Raw genomic sequence first — 21,018 nt, 5'->3', positions numbered from 1 at the left:
GCCCACATCCCATGAATAAATAAATAAAATGCACTGAGGCACAGGCGAGGGTGATATCGGCCTCCTGAAACATATACCCCTGTAGGTAGAATGTGGGCTCATGTAAGAGACTGGATTCAGTGTTGATGAACTGTTTCCAATACCTTAGTAAATCACTGGATCAAATTGAAGAGTTCTGGGAGTGAGCAACGAATTCCTCTGGCAGGGGCCGGTGGAGGGTGGGGGGGCGGAGCGGGGAGTCTAGAGCAAGGAGGTGTAACTTTAAACTGAGGGGCAGGCCATTCAGGACAGCCAGCACTTCCCTCACATAAAGACTGCAGGGAAATCTGGGACCCTCTCCCCCAAGAAAATCTACGGAAGACTGGGGGTCAGTTTGAAAATGTCAGGATTGTGACCACAGAAGGTTTGTTAGGTAAGGGACACACCCCAGGAGGGCAAATGGAGTTGAGGTACAGATCAGCCACCATCTAATTGAATGGCGGAGCAGGGCCGATGGGCTGAATGGCCTCCTACAGGCTGAATGGGGGATTGGACAGGAGTTAGGCGGACAGTTGACCTGCCGCCTGGTTATGACGTTTTGACATTTGCAGTTCTCCTGAGCCTTACTGATTTCGGTTGAGTCTGTTACCGGGGAGTGCGAGGAGGTGAAAGAAACAAACTGAGGAGGGTCTTTCAGCAGGAGGTAAAATCACCTGGACTGGCGGCTTCGAATCAGTGACCATTTCTCCAGCAGATTTGCAGCGGCTCTGAGTTCCTGCCACCCTCGTTCAAACAGGGGCTGAAGTAGGGGTACAACCGTCCAGTGAAGGTATGGGTGAAAGTGTAGAGATGGGACATGTTGTCTGCATTGTAAAATGACACCTGTCCGCCCTCATAGTCCAGGTAAACCCCAATCTTCCGGGGATTCACACTCGGGGTGAGGGGGGTCCGCGGTCTGGTGACGGCCCAATACTCCTTTCCGTTTCTCAGCCACACGATCCAGTATCCACTCTCTGGCGTCGGGGCATCATTCCCTTTCCGGTCCACAGATTCCCGAACCACTCCCACATCCCACTTGGTTTTACTCTTCACGTCCACCTCCCAGTAGTGCCTCCCCGAGCTGAAGCCCTCGCTAGCCAGGACACAGACGTAGGGATTGAACCTTTCTGGGGTGTCGGGGAGTTGCTGCCTCTTGTCTCCGTGTCTCACAGCGGTCAGGTCGTCTGAGAGGATGAGGCGGCAGTGAGCTGTGTTCGGATCTAGTGTTAAAGAGGCTGGAGCTGAGGGGAAAGAGAGGAGAAATCATCACATTGATCTCTGCTTTTTATGATAAATTACGAAGGCAGTGAAAGACCATCCTCTTTCTAGATACAGGCCTTGTTTTCTTTGGAGGCTGAGGGGAGATTGAATTGGGGTGTATAAAATTATGAGGGACATAGATGGAGTGGATAGAGAGAACCTATTTCCCACAGCAGAGAGGTATCAAGTTAATGTAACTGGTGGAAGGATCAGAGAGGAGTTGAGGAGTAATTTTTTCACCCGGAGGGTGGTGAGGGTCTGGAACTCACTGACTGAAAGGGTGGTAGAGGCAGAAACCCTCGTTGCATTGAAAAACTGCTTGGATATTGTCGTAACCTACAAGGCCATGGACCAAGAGCTGGAAAGTGGGATTAGGTCAGATGGCTACTTGTCGGCCGGCATGGACACGATGGGCCGAATGGCCTCCTGCTGTGTGGTAAATGTTTCTAGGTACCGGTTTTCAGCTGGCATAGTGATGGCTGGTGGAGGTTTCTCCACTCTGAGACTCCTCGCCAATTCATTGGGCAGAGTTACAAAGGTGCAAGAGGAGGTTTGGAGAAGACTTTGTCGCTGCCTCAATAATACCTGGTAACTTTGGATGTTTACTAAGCTAACACATATAATCAAATCTAATATCTTCTTATCAAACTCTATGAACCTTTATAAAACACTGGTTCAGCCTCAACTAGAGTATCTTGCCCAGATCTGGACACCACACTTTAGGAAAGATGTGAAGGCCTTAGAGAGGGTGCAGAGAAGGTTCAGGAGAATGGTTCCAGGGATGAGGAACTTCAGTTACATGGATAGATTGGAGAAGCTGGGGCTGTTTTCCTCTGAGGAGAGAAGATTAAGACGAGATTTGATAGAGGAGCCCAGATAGAGAAAAACTGTTCCCATTGGTGGAAAGATCATGAACCAGCGGACACCAATTTAAGGTAATTTTGTTTTATTTGTTTGTGGAATATGGGTGTCGCTGACTAGGCCAGCATGTATTGCCCATCACTAAGTGCCCTTGACCTGGGTGTCTCGCTCAGCCATTTCAGAGGGCATTTAAGAGTCAACCACATTGGTGTGGATCTGGAGTCACATGTAGGCCAGACCAGGTAAGGACGGCAGATTTCCTTCCCTAAAGGATATTAGTGAACCAGATGGAATTTTACAATAATCGGCAATGACCATCTTAGACTAGCTTTTAATTCCACATTTATTAATTGAATTCAAATTTCATCATCTGCCGTGTTGGGATTTGACCCCACATTCCCAGAGCATTAGCCTGGGCTCTGGATTACTAGTCCAGTGACATTACCATTACACCACCACCGCCTGGCAAGAAAAAAAACAAAGGTGACATGAGGAAAAACATTTTTGCTTAGCAAGTGTTTAGGATCTGGAATGCACTGCCTGAGAGTGTGGGGGAAAGAGATTCAATTGAGCTATTCAAAAGGGATTTAGAAACATAGAAAATAGGAGCAGGAGTAGGCCATTCGGCCCTTCAAGCCTGCACCACCATTCAATACGATCATGGCTGATCATCCAAACTCAGTACACTGTTCCTGCTTTCTCCCCGTATCCCTTAATCCCTTTAGCCCTGAGAACTATATCTAACCCTTTCATGAATATATTTAATGATTTGGCCTCAACTGTTTTCTGTGGTAGAGAATTCCACAGGCTCACCACTCTCTGGGTGAAGAAATCCCTCCTCATCTCAGTCCTAAATAGCTTACCCCTTATCCTTAGACTGTGACCCCTGGTACTGGACTCTCCTGTCATCAGGAACATCCTTCCTGCATCTAATCTGTCCAGTCCTGTTAGAATTTTGTAGTTTTCTATGAGATCCCCTCTCATTCTTCTAAACTCTAGTGAAAACAAGCCTAATTGACCCAATCTCTCCCCATACGTCAGTCCTGCCATCCCAGGTATCAGTCTGATGAACCTTCGCTGCACTCCCTCTATAGCAAGAACATCCTTCCTCAGATAAGGAGACCAAAACTGCACACAATACTCCAGATGTGGTCTCACCAAGGCCCTGTATAATTGCAGCAAGACATCCTTGCTCCTGTACTCCAATCCTCTCACTATGAAGGCCAACATACCATTTGCCTTCTTAACTGCCTGCTGCACCTGCATGCTTACTTTCAGCGACTGGTGTACAAGGACACCCAGGTCTTGCTGCATCTCCCCCTTTCCCAATCTATCACCATTCAGATAATAATCTGCCTTTCTGTTTTTGCCACCAAAGTGGATAACCCCACATTTATCCACATTACACTGCATCTGCCATGTATTTGCCCACTCACTCAACCTGTCCAAATCACACTGGAGCTTCTCTGCATCCTCCTCACAGCTCACACTCCCACCCAGCTTTGTGTCATCTGCAAACTTGGATATATTACATTTAATTCCCTCACCTATGTCACTAATATATATTGTGAATATCTGGGGTCCTAGCACCGACCCTTGCAGTACCCCACTAGTCACTGCTTGCCATTCGGAAAAAGACCTGTTTATTCCTACTCTTTGTTTCCTGTCTGCCAACCGGTTCTCTATCCATGCCAATACCTTACCCCTAATTCCATGTGCTTTAATTTTACATGCTAATCTCTTATGTGGGACCTTATCGAAAGCCTTCTGAAAGTCCAAATACACCACATCCACTGGTTCTCCCTTATCTATTCTACTAGTTACATCCTCAAAAAATTCCAGTAGATTTGTCAAGCATGATTTCCCTTTCGTAAATCCATGTTGACTTTGTCCGATCCTGTCATTGTTTTCCAAGTGTTCTGCTATTACATCTTTTATAATGGACTCTAGTATTTTCCCCACTACTGATGTCAGGCTAACCGGTCTATAATTCCCTGATTTCTCTCTCCCTCCTTTTTAAATAGTGGGGTTACATTAGCTACTCTCCAATCTGTTGGAAGTGTTCCAGAGTGTATAGAATTTTGAAAAATGACCAGTAATACATCCACTATTTCTAGGGCCACTTCCTTAAGTACTCTGGGATGTAGATGATGGGGCCCTGGGGATTTACCGGCCTTCAATCCCGTCAATTTCCCTAACACCATTCCCCTACTAATACTGATTTCATACAGTTCCTCCTTCTCACTGGACCTTGTGTTCCCCAACATTTCTGGGAGGTAATTTGTGTCCTCCTTTGTGAAGACAGAACCAAAATATAAATTTAATTGGCCTGCCATTTCTTTGTTCCCCATTATAAATTCCCCCGTTTCTGACTGTGAGGGACCCACATTTGTCTTCACTCATCTTTTTCTCATCACATATCTATAGAAGCTTTAACAGTCAGTTTTTATGCTCTCTGCAAGCTTACTCTCATACTCTATTTTCCCCTTCTTAATCAATCCCTTTGTCCTCCTTTGCTGAATTCTAAACTGCTCCCAATCCTCAGGTTTGCTGCTTGTTCTGGCCATTTTATATTTCTCCTCCTTGGATCTAATACTATCCCTAATTTCTTTTGTAAGCTACAGTCGAGCCACCCTTCATGTTTTATTTTTGTACCAAACAGGAATAAACAATTGTTGTAATTCATCCATATGCTCTTTAAATGCTAGCCATTGCCTATCCACTGTCAACCCTTTAAGTAACATTCCTCAATCTATCATAGCCAACTCACGCCTCATACCTTCATAGTTTCCTTTATTTATATTCAGGACCCTAGTCTCGGAATCAACTCTCTCACTCTCCATCTTAATGAAAAATTCGATCATGTTATGGTCGCTCTTCCCCAAGGGATCCCGCATAACAAGATTGTTAACTAATCCTTTCTCATTACACAATACCCAGTCTAGGATGGCCTGTTCACTAGTTGGTTCCTCAACATATTGGTCCAAAAAACCACCATGTACGCACTGCAGGAATTCCTCCTCTACAGTGTTATTGCTGATTTGGTTTGCCCAATCTATATGAAGATTAGAATCACCCATAATTACAGTTGCACCCTTATTGCATGCGTCTCTAATTTCCTGTTTAGTGCCATCCTCTACATCACTACTGCTGTTTGGGGGTCTATATATACCCCCCACCAACATTTTCTGCCCCTTGGTGTTTCTTCGCTCCACCCATACAGATTCCACATCAGGATTCTCTGAGCTAATATCCCTCCTCACTATTATATTGATTTCCTCTTTTACTAACAATGCTACTCCACCTCCTTTCCCTTTTTGCCTGTCCTTCCTAAATATTGAATACCCATGGATGTTCAGTTCCCATTCTTTGTCACCCTGCAACCATGTCTCCATAATTACAATATATCGTATCTATTTATGTCTATTTGCACGGTTAATTCTCTTACGTTATTGCGAATACTCCATGCATTGAGACACAATGCCTTTAGGCTTGTCTTTTTAACATTGTTAGTCATCTTAGCATTATTTCGTACTATGGCCCTATTTGTTTCTTGCCCTTGATTTCTATGCTTTCCATTTTTGCCTTTTTGTTTCCTGTCTTTCATTTCTATCCTTGTTTCCTCCTCCTCAGTCTCCCCACTCAGGTTCCATTCCCCCTGCCATTCGAGTTTAAATCCTCCCCAACAGCACCAGCAAACGCCCCTGCAAGGACATCGGTTCCGGTCCTGCCTGGGTGTAACCTGTGCCACTTGTACAGGTCCCACCTTACCCAGAACCGGTCCCGATGTTCCAGGAATCTAAATCCCTCCCTCCTGCACCATTTCTCCAGCCACGCATTCATCTGGTCTATTCTCCTGTTCCTATACTCAATAACAAGTGATTAGTAATCCTGAGATTACTACATTTGAAGTCCTGCTTTTTAATTTAGCTCCTGGCTCCTAATTAGATAAGAAAGTGAAGGGAAACAAATTGCAGGGCTATGGGAAGAGAACAGGATTGTGGGACTAGCTGGATTGTTCTTTCACAGAGCCAGTACGGATTCGACTGGCCGTATGGCCTCCTTCTGTTCTTTGATTCTACAAAACTCAACAGCACGTTAAATCCAAATAATACAATGCTTTAAAAACTCACACACAAACACACTCACACACAAACACACTCACACACAAACACACTCACACACAAACACACTCACACACACAGTAACAGGAATCAGAGTGAAACACCAGATACACACACACACACACAACAAACAACACACACACACATAACAAACAACACACACACACACATAACAAACAACACACACACAGTAACAGGGATCAGAGTGAAACACCAGATACACACACACACACACAACAAACAACACACACACACACAACAAACAACACACACACACATAACAAACAACACACACACACATAACAAACAACACACACACACACACATAACAAACAACACACACAGTAACAGGGATCAGAGTGAAACACCAGATACACACACACACACAACAAACAACACACACACACATAACAAACAACACACACACACACAACAAACAACACACACACACATAACAAACAACACACACAGTAACAGGAATCAGAGTGAAACACCAGATACACACACACACACAACAAACAACACACACACACATAACAAACAACACACACACACACATAACAAACAACACACACACACACACATAACAAACAACACACACACAGTAACAGGGATCAGAGTGAAACACCAGATACACACACACACAACAAACAACACACACACACACATAACAAACACCACACACACACACATAACAAACAACACACACAGTAACAGGGATCAGAGTGAAACACCAGATACACACACACACACAACAAACAACACACACACACATAACAAACAACACACACACACATAACAAACAACACACACAGTAACAGGGATCAGAGTGAAACACCAGATACACACACACACACAACAAACAACACACACACACATAACAAACAACACACACACACACAACAAACAACACACACACACACATAACAAACAACACACACACAGTAACAGGAATCAGAGTGAAACACCAGATACACACACACACACAAAACAAACAACACACACACACACACAACAAACAACACACACACACACATAACAAACAACACACACACAGTAACAGGAATCAGAGTGAAACACCAGATACACACACACACACAACAAACAACACACACACACACACATAACAAACAACACACACACACATAACAAACAACACACACACACACATAACAAACAACACACACAGTAACAGGAATCAGAGTGAAACACCAGATACACACACACACACAACAAACAACACACACACACACATAACAAACAACACACACACACACATAACAAACAACACACACAGTAACAGGGATCAGAGTGAAACACCAGATACACACACACAACACACTCACACTCACACACACAGTAACAGGAATCAAGGTGAAACACCAGATATACACACACACACACACAACAAACAACACACACACACACAACAAACAACACACACACACATAACAAACAACACACACACACACATAACAAACAACACACACAGTAACAGGAATCAGAGTGAAACACCAGATACACACACACAAACACACTCACACTCACACACACAGTAACAGGAATCAGAGTGAAACACCAGACACACACACACACACAACAAACAACACACACACACACATAACAAACAACACACACACACACATAACAAACAACACACACACAGTAACAGGAATCAGAGTGAAACACCAGATACACACACACACACAACAAACAACACACACACACATAACAAACAACACACACACACACATAACAAACAACACACACAGTAACAGGAATCAGAGTGAAACACCAGATACACACACACACACAACAAACAACACACACACACATAACAAACAACACACTCACACACACAGTAACAGGAATCAGAGTGAAACACCAGATACACACACACACACAACAAACAACACACACACACATAACAAACAACACACACACACACACAGTAACAGGAATCAGAGTGAAACACCAGATACACACACACACACATCAAACAACACACACACACATAACAAACAACACACTCACACACACAGTAACAGGAATCAGAGTGAAACACCAGATACACACACACACACAACAAACAACACACACACACATAACAAACAACACACACACACACATAACAAACAACACACACAGTAACAGGAATCAGAGTGAAACACCAGATACACACACACACACAACAAACAACACACACACACATAACAAACAACACACACACACACATAACAAACAACACACACACAGTAACAGGGATCAGAGTGAAACACCAGATACACACACACAAACACACTCACACTCACACACACAGTAACAGGAATCAGAGTGAAACACCAGATACACACACACACACACACAACAAACAACACAACACACACAACAAACAACACACACACACACATAACAAACAACACACACACAGTAACAGGGATCAGAGTGAAACACCAGATACACACACACACTCACACTCACACACACAGTAACAGGAATCAGAGTGAAACACCAGATACACACACACACACAACAAACAACACACACACACACACACACAACAAACAACACACACACAGTAACAGGAATCAGAGTGAAACACCAGGTACACACACACAAACACACTCACACTCACACACACAGTCACAGGAATCAGAGTGAAACACCAGATACACACACACACACACAACAAACAACACACACACACATACACACAACAAACAACACACACACAGTAACAGGAATCAGAGTGAAACACCAGGTACACAAACACACACAAAGCAAACAACACACACACAGTAACAGGGATCAGAGTGAAACACCAGATACACATACACAAACACACTCACACTCACACTCACACACACAGTAAACAGGAATCAGAGTGAAACACCACATACACATACACACACACACACACACAACAAACAACACACACACACATACACACAACAAACAACACACACACAGTAACAGGAATCAGAGTGAAACACCAGATACACACACACACACAACAAACAACACACACACACATTCTTTTTCTTTTGGGCCTCCTTATCTCGAGAGACAATGGATACGCGCCTGGAGGTGGTCAGTGGTTTGTGAAGCAGCGCCTGGAGTGGCTATAAAGGCCAATTCTGGAGTGACAGGCTCTTCCACAGGTGCTGCAGAGAAATTTGTTTGTTGGGGCTGTTGCACAGTTGGCTCTCCCCTTGCGCCTCTGTCTTTTTTCCTGCCAACTACTAAGTCTCTTCGACTCGCCACAAGTTAGCCCTGTCTTTATGGCTGCCCGCCAGCTCTGGCGAATGCTGGCAACTGACTCCCACGACTTGTGATCAATGTCACACGATTTCATGTCGCGTTTGCAGACGTCTTTATAACGGAGACATGGACGGCCGGTGGGTCTGATACCAGTGGCGAGCTCGCTGTACAATGTGTCTTTGGGGATCCTGCCATCTTCCATGCGGCTCACATGGCCAAGCCATCTCAAGCGCCGCTGACTCAGTAGTGTGTATAAGCTGGGGGTGTTGGCCGCTTCAAGGACTTCTGTGTTGGAGATATAGTCCTGCCACCTGATGCCAAGTATTCTCCGAAGGCAGCGAAGATGGAATGAATTGAGACGTCGCTCTTGGCTGGCATACGTTGTCCAGGCCTCGCTGCCGTAGAGCAAGGTACTGAGGACACAGGCCTGATACGCTCGGACTTTTGTGTTCCGTGTCAGTGCGCCATTTTCCCACACTCTCTTGGCCAGTCTGGACATAGCAGTGGAAGCCTTACCCATGCGCTTGTTGATTTCTGCATCTAGAGACAGGTTACTGGTGATAGTTGAGCCTAGGTAGGTGAACTCTTGAACCACTTCCAGAGCGTGGTCGCCAATATTGATGGATGGAGCATTTCTGACATCCTGCCCCATGATGTTCGTTTTCTTGAGGCTGATGGTTAGGCCAAATTCATTGCAGGCAGACGCAAACCTGTCGATGAGACTCTGCAGGCATTCTTCAGTGTGAGATGTTAAAGCAGCATCGTCAGCAAAGAGGAGTTCTCTGATGAGGACTTTCCGTACTTTGGACTTCGCTCTTAGACGGGCAAGGTTGAACAACCTGCCCCCTGATCTTGTGTGGAGGAAAATTCCTTCTTCAGAGGATTTGAACGCATGTGAAAGCAGCAGGGAGAAGAAAATCCCAAAAAGTGTGGGTGCGAGAACACAGCCCTGTTTCACACCACTCAGGATAGGAAAGGGCACACACACATACACACAACAAACAACAAACAACACACACACAGTAACAGGAATCAGAGTGAAACACCAGGTACACACACACAGAGTAACAGGAATCAGAGTGAAAACACCAGACACACACACACAGTAACAGGAACCAGAGTGAAACACCTGATATACACACACAGTAACAGGAATCAGAGTGAAACACCAGATATATGCGCGCACACACAAACACTCACACACACACAGTAACAGATATCAGAGTGAAACACCTGATATACACACACAGTAACAGGAATCAGAGTGAAACACCAGATATATGCGCGCGCACACACACACTCACACACACACAGTAACAGAAATCAGAGTGAAACACCTGATATACACACACAGTAACAGGAATCAGAGTGAAACACCAGACATACACACACACAGAGTAACAGGAATCAGAGTGAAAACACCAGATACACACACACAGTAACAGGAATCAGAGTGAAACACCAGATACACACACACACACAACAAACAACACACACACACATACACGCAACAAACAACACACACACAGTAACAGGAATCAGAGTGAAACACCAGGTACACACACACACACAAAACAAACAACACACACACAGTAACAGGGATCAGAGTGAAACACCAGATACACACACACAAACACACTCACACTCACACACACAGTAAACAGGAATCAGAGTGAAACACCAGATACACATACACACACACACACACACAACAAACAACACACACACACATACACACAACAAACAACACACACACAGTAACAGGAATCAGAGTGAAACACCAGATACACACACACACACAACAAACAACACACACACACATACACACAACAAACAACAAACAACACACACACAGTAACAGGAATCAGAGTGAAACACCAGGTACACACACACAGAGTAACAAGAATCAGAGTGAAAACACCAGATACACACACACAGTAACAGGAACCAGAGTGAAACACCTGATATACACACACAGTAACAGGAATCAGAGTGAAACGCCAGATATATGCGCGCGCACACACACACACTCACACACACACAGTAACAGGAATCAGAGTGAAATACCAGATACACACACACACACAGTAACAGGAATCAGAGTATAACACCAGATACACACACACACACACACACAGTAACACGAATCAGAGTATAACACCAGATACAAACACACAGCAACAGGAATCAGAGTGAAAACACCAGATACACACACACAGTAACAGGAACCAGAGTGAAACACCTGATATACACACACAGTAACAGGAATCAGAGTGAAACACCAGATATATGCGCGCACACACACACACTCACACACACACAGTAACAGATATCAGAGTGAAACACCTGATATACACGCACAGTAACAGGAATCAGAGTGAAACACCAGATATATGCGCGCACACACACACACTCACACACACACAGTAACAGAAATCAGAGTGAAACACCTGATATACACACACAGTAACAGGAATCAGAGTGAAACACCAGACATACACACACACAGAGTAACAGGAATCAGAGTGAAAACACCAGATACACACACACAGTAACAGGAATCAGAGTGAAACACCAGATACACACACACACAACAAACAACACACACACACACACATACACACAACAAACAACACACACACAGTAACAGGAATCAGAGTGAAACACCAGATACACACACACAACAAACAACACACACACACATACACACAACAAACAACACACACACAGTAACAGGAATCAGAGTGAAACACCAGGTACACACACACACACAAAGCAAACAACACACACACAGTAACAGGGATCAGAGTGAAACACCAGATACACACACACAAACACACTCACACTCACACACACAGTAAACAGGAATCAGAGTGAAACACCAGATACACATACACACACACACACACAACAAACAACACACACACACATACACACAACAAACAACACACACACAGTAACAGGAATCAGAGTGAAACACCAGATACACACACACACACAACAAACAACACACACAGACACACATACACACAACAAACAACAAACAACACACACACAGTAACAGGAATCAGAGTGAAACACCAGGTACACACACACAGAGTAACAGGAATCAGAGTGAAAACACCAGATACACACACACAGTAACAGGAACCAGAGTGAAACACCTGATATACACACACAGTAACAGGAATCAGAGTGAAACACCAGATATATGCGCGCACACACACACACTCACACACACACAGTAACAGAAATCAGAGTGAAACACCTTATATACACACACAGTAACAGGAATCAGAGTGAAACACCAGATATATACGCGCACACACACACTCACACACACACAGTAACAGAAATCAGAGTGAAACACCTTATATACACACACAGTAACAGGAATCAGAGTGAAACACCAGATATATGCGCGCGCGCACACACACTCACACACACACAGTAACAGAAATCAGAGTGAAACACCTGATATACACACACAGTAACAGGGATCAGAGTGAAATACCAGATACACACACACACACACAGTAACAGGAATCAGAGTATAACACCAGATACACACACACACACACACACACACACACAGTAACAGGAATCAGAGTATAACACCAGATACAAACACGCAGCAACAGGAATCAGAGTGAAAACACCAGATACACACACACAGTAACAGGAACCAGAGTGAAACACCTGATACACACACACAGTAACAGGGATCAGAGTGAAACACCAGATACACACACACAAACACACTCACACTCACACACACAGTAAACAGGAATCAGAGTGAAACACCAGATACACATACACACACACACACACACAACAAACAACACACACACACATACACACAACAAACAACACACACACAGTAACAGGAATCAGAGTGAAACACCAGATACACACACACACACACAACAAACAACACACACACACATACACACAACAAACAACAAACAACACACACACAGTAACAGGAATCAGAGTGAAACACCAGGTACACACACACAGAGTAACAAGAATCAGAGTGAAAACACCAGATACACACACACAGTAACAGGAATCAGAGTGAAACACCAGATACACACACACACAACAAACAACACACACACACACATACACACAACAAACAACACACACACAGTAACAGGAATCAGGGTGAAACACCAGGTACACACACACAGAGTAATAGGAATCAGAGTGAAAACACCAGATGCACACACACAGTAACAGGAACCAGAGTGAAACACCTGATATACACACACAGTAACAGGAATCAGAGTGAAACACCAGATATATGCGCGCGCACACACACACACTCACACACACACAGTAACAGGAATCAGAGTGAAATACCAGATACACACACACACACACAGTAACAGGAATCAGAGTATAACACCAGATACACACACACACACACACACACAGTAACAGGAATCAGAGTATAACACCAGATACAAACACACAGCAACAGGAATCAGAGTGAAAACACCAGATACACACACACAGTAACAGGAACCAGAGTGAAACACCTGATATACACACACAGTAACAGGAATCAGAGTGAAACACCAGATATATGCGCGCACACACACACACTCACACACACACAGTAACAGATATCAGAGTGAAACACCTGATATACACGCACAGTAACAGGAATCAGAGTGAAACACCAGATATATGCGCGCACACACACACACTCACACACACACAGTAACAGAAATCAGAGTGAAACACCTGATATACACACACAGTAACAGGAATCAGAGTGAAACACCAGACATACACACACACAGAGTAACAGGAATCAGAGTGAAAACACCAGATACACACACACAGTAACAGGAATCAGAGTGAAACAACAGATACACACACACACAACAAACAACACATACACACAACAAACAACACACACACAGTAACAGGAATCAGAGTGAAACACCAGATACACACACACAACAAACAACACACACACACATACACACAACAAACAACACACACACAGTAACAGGAATCAGAGTGAAACACCAGGTACACACACACACACAAAGCAAACAACACACACACAGTAACAGGGATCAGAGTGAAACACCAGATACACACACACAAACACACTCACACTCACACACACAGTAAACAGGAATCAGAGTGAAACACCAGATACACATACACACACACAACAAACAACACACACACACATACGCACAACAAACAACACACACACAGTAACAGAAATCAGAGTGAAACACCAGATACACACACACACACAACAAACAACACACACAGACACACATACACACAACAAACAACACACACACAGTAACAGGAATCAGAGTGAAACACCAGGTACACACACACAGAGTAACAGGAATCAGAGTGAAACACCAGGTACACACACACACACAAAACAAACAACACACACACAGTAACAGGGATCAGAGTGAAACACCAGATACACACACACAAACACACTCACACTCACACACACAGTAAACAGGAATCAGAGTGAAACACCAGATACACATACACACACACACACACACAACAAACAACACACACACACATACACACAACAAACAACACACACACAGTAACAGGAATCAGAGTGAAACACCAGATACACATACACACACAACAAACAACACACACACACATACACACAACAAACAACAAACAACACACACACAGTAACAGGAATCAGAGTGAAACACCAGGTACACACACACAGAGTAACAAGAATCAGAGTGAAAACACCAGATACACACACACAGTAACAGGAACCAGAGTGAAACACCTGATATACACACACAGTAACAGGAATCAGAGTGAAACACCAGATATATGCGCGCGCACACACACACACTCACACACACACAGTAACAGGAATCAGAGTGAAATACCAGATACACACACACACACACAGTAACAGGAATCAGAGTATAACACCAGATACACACACACACACACACACACAGTAACACGAATCAGAGTATAACACCAGATACAAACACACAGCAACAGGAATCAGAGTGAAAACACCAGATACACACACACAGTAACAGGAACCAGAGTGAAACACCTGATATACACACACAGTAACAGGAATCAGAGTGAAACACCAGATATATGCGCGCACACACACACACTCAGTAACAGAAATCAGAGTGAAACACCTTATATACACACACAGTAACAGGAATCAGAGTGAAACACCAGATATATACGCGCACACACACACTCACACACACACAGTAACAGATATCAGAGTGAAACACCTGATATACACACACAGTAACAGGAATCAGAGTGAAACACCAGATATATGCGCGCGCACACACACACTCACACACACACAGTAACAGAAATCAGAGTGAAACACCTGATATACACACACAGTAACAGGGATCAGAGTGAAATACCAGATACACACACACACACACACAGTAACAGGAATCAGAGTATAACACCAGATACACACACACACACACACACACAGTAACAGGAATCAGAGTGAAAACACCAGATACACACACACAGTAACAGGAACCAGAGTGAAAACACCAGATACACACAAACAGTAACAGGAACCAGAGTGAAACACCTGATATACACACACAGTAACAGGGATCAGAGTGAAACACCAGATACACACACACAAACACACTCACACTCACACACACAGTAAACAGGAATCAGAGTGAAACACCAGATACACATACACACACACACACACACACACAACAAACAACACACACACACATACACACAACAAACAACACACACACAGTAACAGGAATCAGAGTGAAACACCAGATACACACACACACACAACAAACAACACACACACACATACACACAACAAACATCAAACAACACACACACAGTAACAGGAATCAGAGTGAAACACCAGGTGCACACACACAGAGTAACAAGAATCAGAGTGAAAACACCAGATACACACACACAGTAACAAGAATCAGAGTGAAACACCAGATACACACACACACAACAAACAACACACACACACACATACACACAACAAACAACACACACACAGTAACAGGAATCAGAGTGAAACACCAGGTACACACACACAGAGTAACAGGAATCAGAGTGAAAACACCAGATGCACACACACAGTAACAGGAACCAGAGTGAAACACCTGATATACACACACAGTAACAGGAATCAGAGTGAAACACCAGATATATGCGCGCGCACACACACACACTCACACACACACAGTAACAGGAATCAGAGTGAAATACCAGATACACACACACACACACAGTAACAGGAATCAGAGTATAACACCAGATACACACACACACACACACACACACAATAACAGGAATCAGAGTATAACACCAGATACAAACACACAGAGTAAACTGGAATCAGAGTGAAACACCAGATGCACACACACACAGTAACAGGAATCAGAGTGAAACACCAGATACACACACACACACACAGTAACAGGAATCAGAGTATAACACCAGATATATGAGCGCGCACACACACACACACACACACACACACAACACACACACAGTAACAGGAATCAGAGTGAAACACCAGATACAAACACACAGCAACAGGAATCAGAGTGAAACACCTGATTCACACACACACACAGAGTAAACTGGAATCAGAGTGAACCACCAGATACACACACACACACACACACACACAGAGTAAACAGGAATCAGAGTGAAACACCTGATATACACACACACACACACACACACAGTAACAGGAATCAGAGTGAAACACCTGATACACACACACAGTAACAGGAATCAGAGTGAAACACCTGATACACACACACACACACACAGTAACAGGAATCAGAGTGAAACGCCTGATACACACACACACACACACACAGTAACAGGAATCAGAGTTAAACACCTGATACACACACACACAGAGTAAACAGGAATCAGAGTGAAACACCAGATACACACACACACACACACACACACACACACAGTAACAGGAATCAGAGTGAAACACCTGATACACAGAGTAACAGGAATCAGAGTGAAAACACCAGATACACACACACACACACACACACACACACACACAGTAACAGGAATCAGAGTGAAACACCAGATGCACACACACACACACACAGTAAACAGGAATCAGAGTGAAAACACCAGATACACACTCACACACACACACACACAGAGTAAACAGGAATCAGAGGAAAACACTAGACAAAAAACACTTGGCTATGAACTCCAAGTGCCATAACCTACAGAGCTACAGACCAAGAGCTGGGCCTTGGATTCGGCTCCATAACACTTTCCCAGCTGGCACCGATATGATGGGCCGCATGGCCTCCTTTTGCGCTGTACATTTCTATAATTCGAGGATATTGTGTTAGAGACACTTCAATAGATTCCATTCTACCGAGATATTCTCTTTGGGTTAAATGTCTTTGATCTCTGACTTTAAATATTTATTGCTTAGACCGTTCCACATTGACACCGTGAAGCTGCTGAAGATTTTCAATGTTAAGAATCGAAAATCCGAGTTCCTTACCAGGGCTGATGTTGTCCATCATTTCTTTCCATGCTGCATATTGTAATGGACCCTTAAATATACCCAAAGGCAGATCCCCATGGACCAGTGACATGTTTCTATATTTCTCAGTAATGCTGGAAATGGAAAAGTATTCAATGTTCACAAATGAGAATAATAATAATAATCTGCATGATAATTTATTTTAATTAAATGAGTTTATGTGTCTTACCTCTTTCTCAATGAGACTTTCTCCTGAAATAGACAGGATGCAGATTTCAGTTCACTGTAATGACAGGGCTGTAAAATCACATCAACTACACTGAGCTGCACTCATTAGACGACTGTAGTTCATCATTTTAGTTTGTGAAAACAGAAGACTGTACATCTGGAGGGGGACTGTATTCTGCTGGGAGACTGTACCTCTGCAGAGAGACTATGTCTGCAGGGAGACTGTAATTCTTCAGGAAGACTGTACCCCTGCAAGGAGATTGTACCATATGTAGCGAGACTATAACTCTGCAGGGAGACTGTACCACTGCAGGGAGACTGTACTTCTGCAGGGAGACTGTACCAATGCAGGGAGACTGTACCTCTGCAGGGAGACTGTACCTCTGCTAGGAGACTGTACAGCTGCAGGGATACTGTACTGGAGGAAGACTGTAACTTTGCAGCGAGACTGTACCATATGCAGGGAGACTGCACCTCTGCAGGGAGACTGTACCACTGCAGGGAGACTGCACAGCTACAGGGATACTGTACTGCTGGAGGAAGACTGCAATGCTGCAGCTAAACTGTACCACTGCAGGGAGACTGTATTTCTGCAGGGAGACTGTACCCCTGCAGGGAGACTGTACCTCTGAAGGGAGACTGTGCCACTGCAGGGAGACTGTACCTCGGAAGGGAGACTGTACCACTGCAGGGAGACTGTACCACTGAAGGGAAACTGTACCTCTGCAGGGAGACTGTATCTCTGAAGGGAGACTGTACCTCTGAAGGGAGACTGTACCACTGAAAGGAAACTGTACCTCTGCAGGGAGTCTATATCTCTGAAGGGAGACTGTACCTCTGCAGGGAGACTGTACCACTGCAGGGAGACTGCACAGTTACAGGGATACTATACTGCTGGAAGAAGACTGCAATGCTGCAGCTAAACTGTACCACTGCAGGGAGACTGTATTTCTGCAGGGAGATTGTACCTCTGCAGGGAGACTGTACCTCTGAAGGGAGACTGTGCCACTGCAGGGAGACTGTACCTCGGAAGGGAGACTGTATCTCTGAAGGGAGACTGTACCACTGAAGGGAAACTGTACCTCTGCAGGGAGACTGTACCCCTGTAGGGAGACGGTATCTCTGAAGGGAGACTGTACCACTGCAGGGAGACTGTACCACTGAAGGGAAACTGTACCTCTGCAGGGAGACTGTACCCCTGCAGGGAGACTGTATCTCTGAAGGGAGACTGTACCTCTGAAGGGAGACTGTACCTCTGCAGGGAGACTGTATCCCCTAAGAGAGACTGTACCACTGAAAGGAAACTGTACCTCTGCAGGGAGTCTGTATCTCTGCAGGGAGACTGTATCTCTGCAGGGAGACTGTACTTCTGAAGGGAGACTGTACCTCTGCGGGGAGACTGTATCTCTGAAGGGAGACTGTACCTCTGAAGGGAGACTGTACCTCTGAAGGAAGACTGTACCACTGAAAGGAAACTGCACCTCTGCAGGGAGTCTTTATCTCTGAAGGGAGACTGTACCTCTGAAGGGAGACTGTACCATTGCAGGGAGACTTTACCTCTGATGGGAGACTGTACCACTGCAAGGAGACTGTATGTCTGCGGGGATACTGTACCTCTGCAGCTAGATTGTACTAATGCAGGGAGTCTGTATGTCTGCAGGGAGACTGTACTAATGCAGGGAGTCTGTACATCTGCAGGGAGACTGTATCTCTGCAGCTAGATTGTACTAATGCAGGGAGTCTGTATGTCTGCAGGGAGACTGTACTAATGCAGGGAGTCTGTACATCTGCAGGGAGACTGTATGTCTGCAGGGAGACTGTACTAATGCAGGGAGTCTGTACATCTGCAGGGAGACTGTATGTCTGCAGGGAGACTATACGTCTGCAGCAAGACTGTATGTCTGCGGGGAGACTGTACTAATGCAGGGAGTCTGTACATCTGCAGGGAGACTGTATGTCTGCAGGGAGACTATACGTCTGCAGCAAGACTGTATGTCTGCGGGGAGACTGTACTAATGCAGGGAGTCTGTACGTCTGCTGGGAGAATGTATGTCTGTGGGGAGACCTTATGTCTGTGGGGAGACTGCACCTCTGCGGGGAGAGTGTACTAATGCAGGGAGTCTGTACATCTGCAGGACGATTATACCTCTGCAGAAAAGCTGTACTGCTGCAGGGAAACTCTACCTCTTGCAGGAGACTGTACCTCTGTGGGGGACTGTACCTCTTGCAGGAGACTGTACCTCTGCAGGGCGACTGTTCCTCTTGCAGGAGACTGTACCTCTGCTGGGGACTGTACCTCTTGCAGGAGACTGTACCTCTTGCAGGAGACTGTACCTCTGCAGGGAGACTGTATTTCAGCAGAAAAACTGTACTGCTGCAGGGAAAATTAACCTCTGCAGGGCCACTGTACATATACTCACACTCTCCTCTATATACCAATATACACTCAAACACACTCCTCCAAACACCCACATATGCTCACACTCACCTTTATATACCCACATATACTCACACATTCCCCTATATAGCCACACGCTCTCCTCTGTGCACCCGCTATACGCACACACTACTCCATATACCCACATATACTCACACACTCCTCTATATACCCACATATACTCACACACTCCTCCATATACCCACATATACTCACACACTCCTCTATATACCCACATATACTCACACACTCCTCTATATACCCACATATACTCA

General features: G+C 44.6%; 1 protein-coding gene across 1 annotated transcript in view; it reads right to left on the bottom strand.

The window, feature by feature from the left end:
• Positions 1–711: 711 nt before the first annotated feature.
• LOC137345910 (zinc-binding protein A33-like) overlaps positions 712–21,018 on the bottom strand; it is a 30,568-nt gene continuing 10,261 nt past the window's right edge. Inside the window, exons 5-6 of the mRNA XM_068009154.1 lie at positions 18,097–18,202; positions 712–1,259 (exon numbers count right to left, since the gene is read on the bottom strand). Coding sequence (XP_067865255.1) covers positions 712–1,259; positions 18,097–18,202 — 654 coding nt within the window. The remainder of the gene's footprint in view (positions 1,260–18,096; positions 18,203–21,018) is intronic.

Source organism: Heterodontus francisci, chromosome 29, assembly GCF_036365525.1.
Source record: "Heterodontus francisci isolate sHetFra1 chromosome 29, sHetFra1.hap1, whole genome shotgun sequence".
Taxonomy (NCBI): domain Eukaryota; kingdom Metazoa; phylum Chordata; class Chondrichthyes; order Heterodontiformes; family Heterodontidae; genus Heterodontus; species Heterodontus francisci.
Note: the sequence above shows the minus strand (reverse complement) of the source record. Positions and strands in the feature narration are given on the sequence as shown.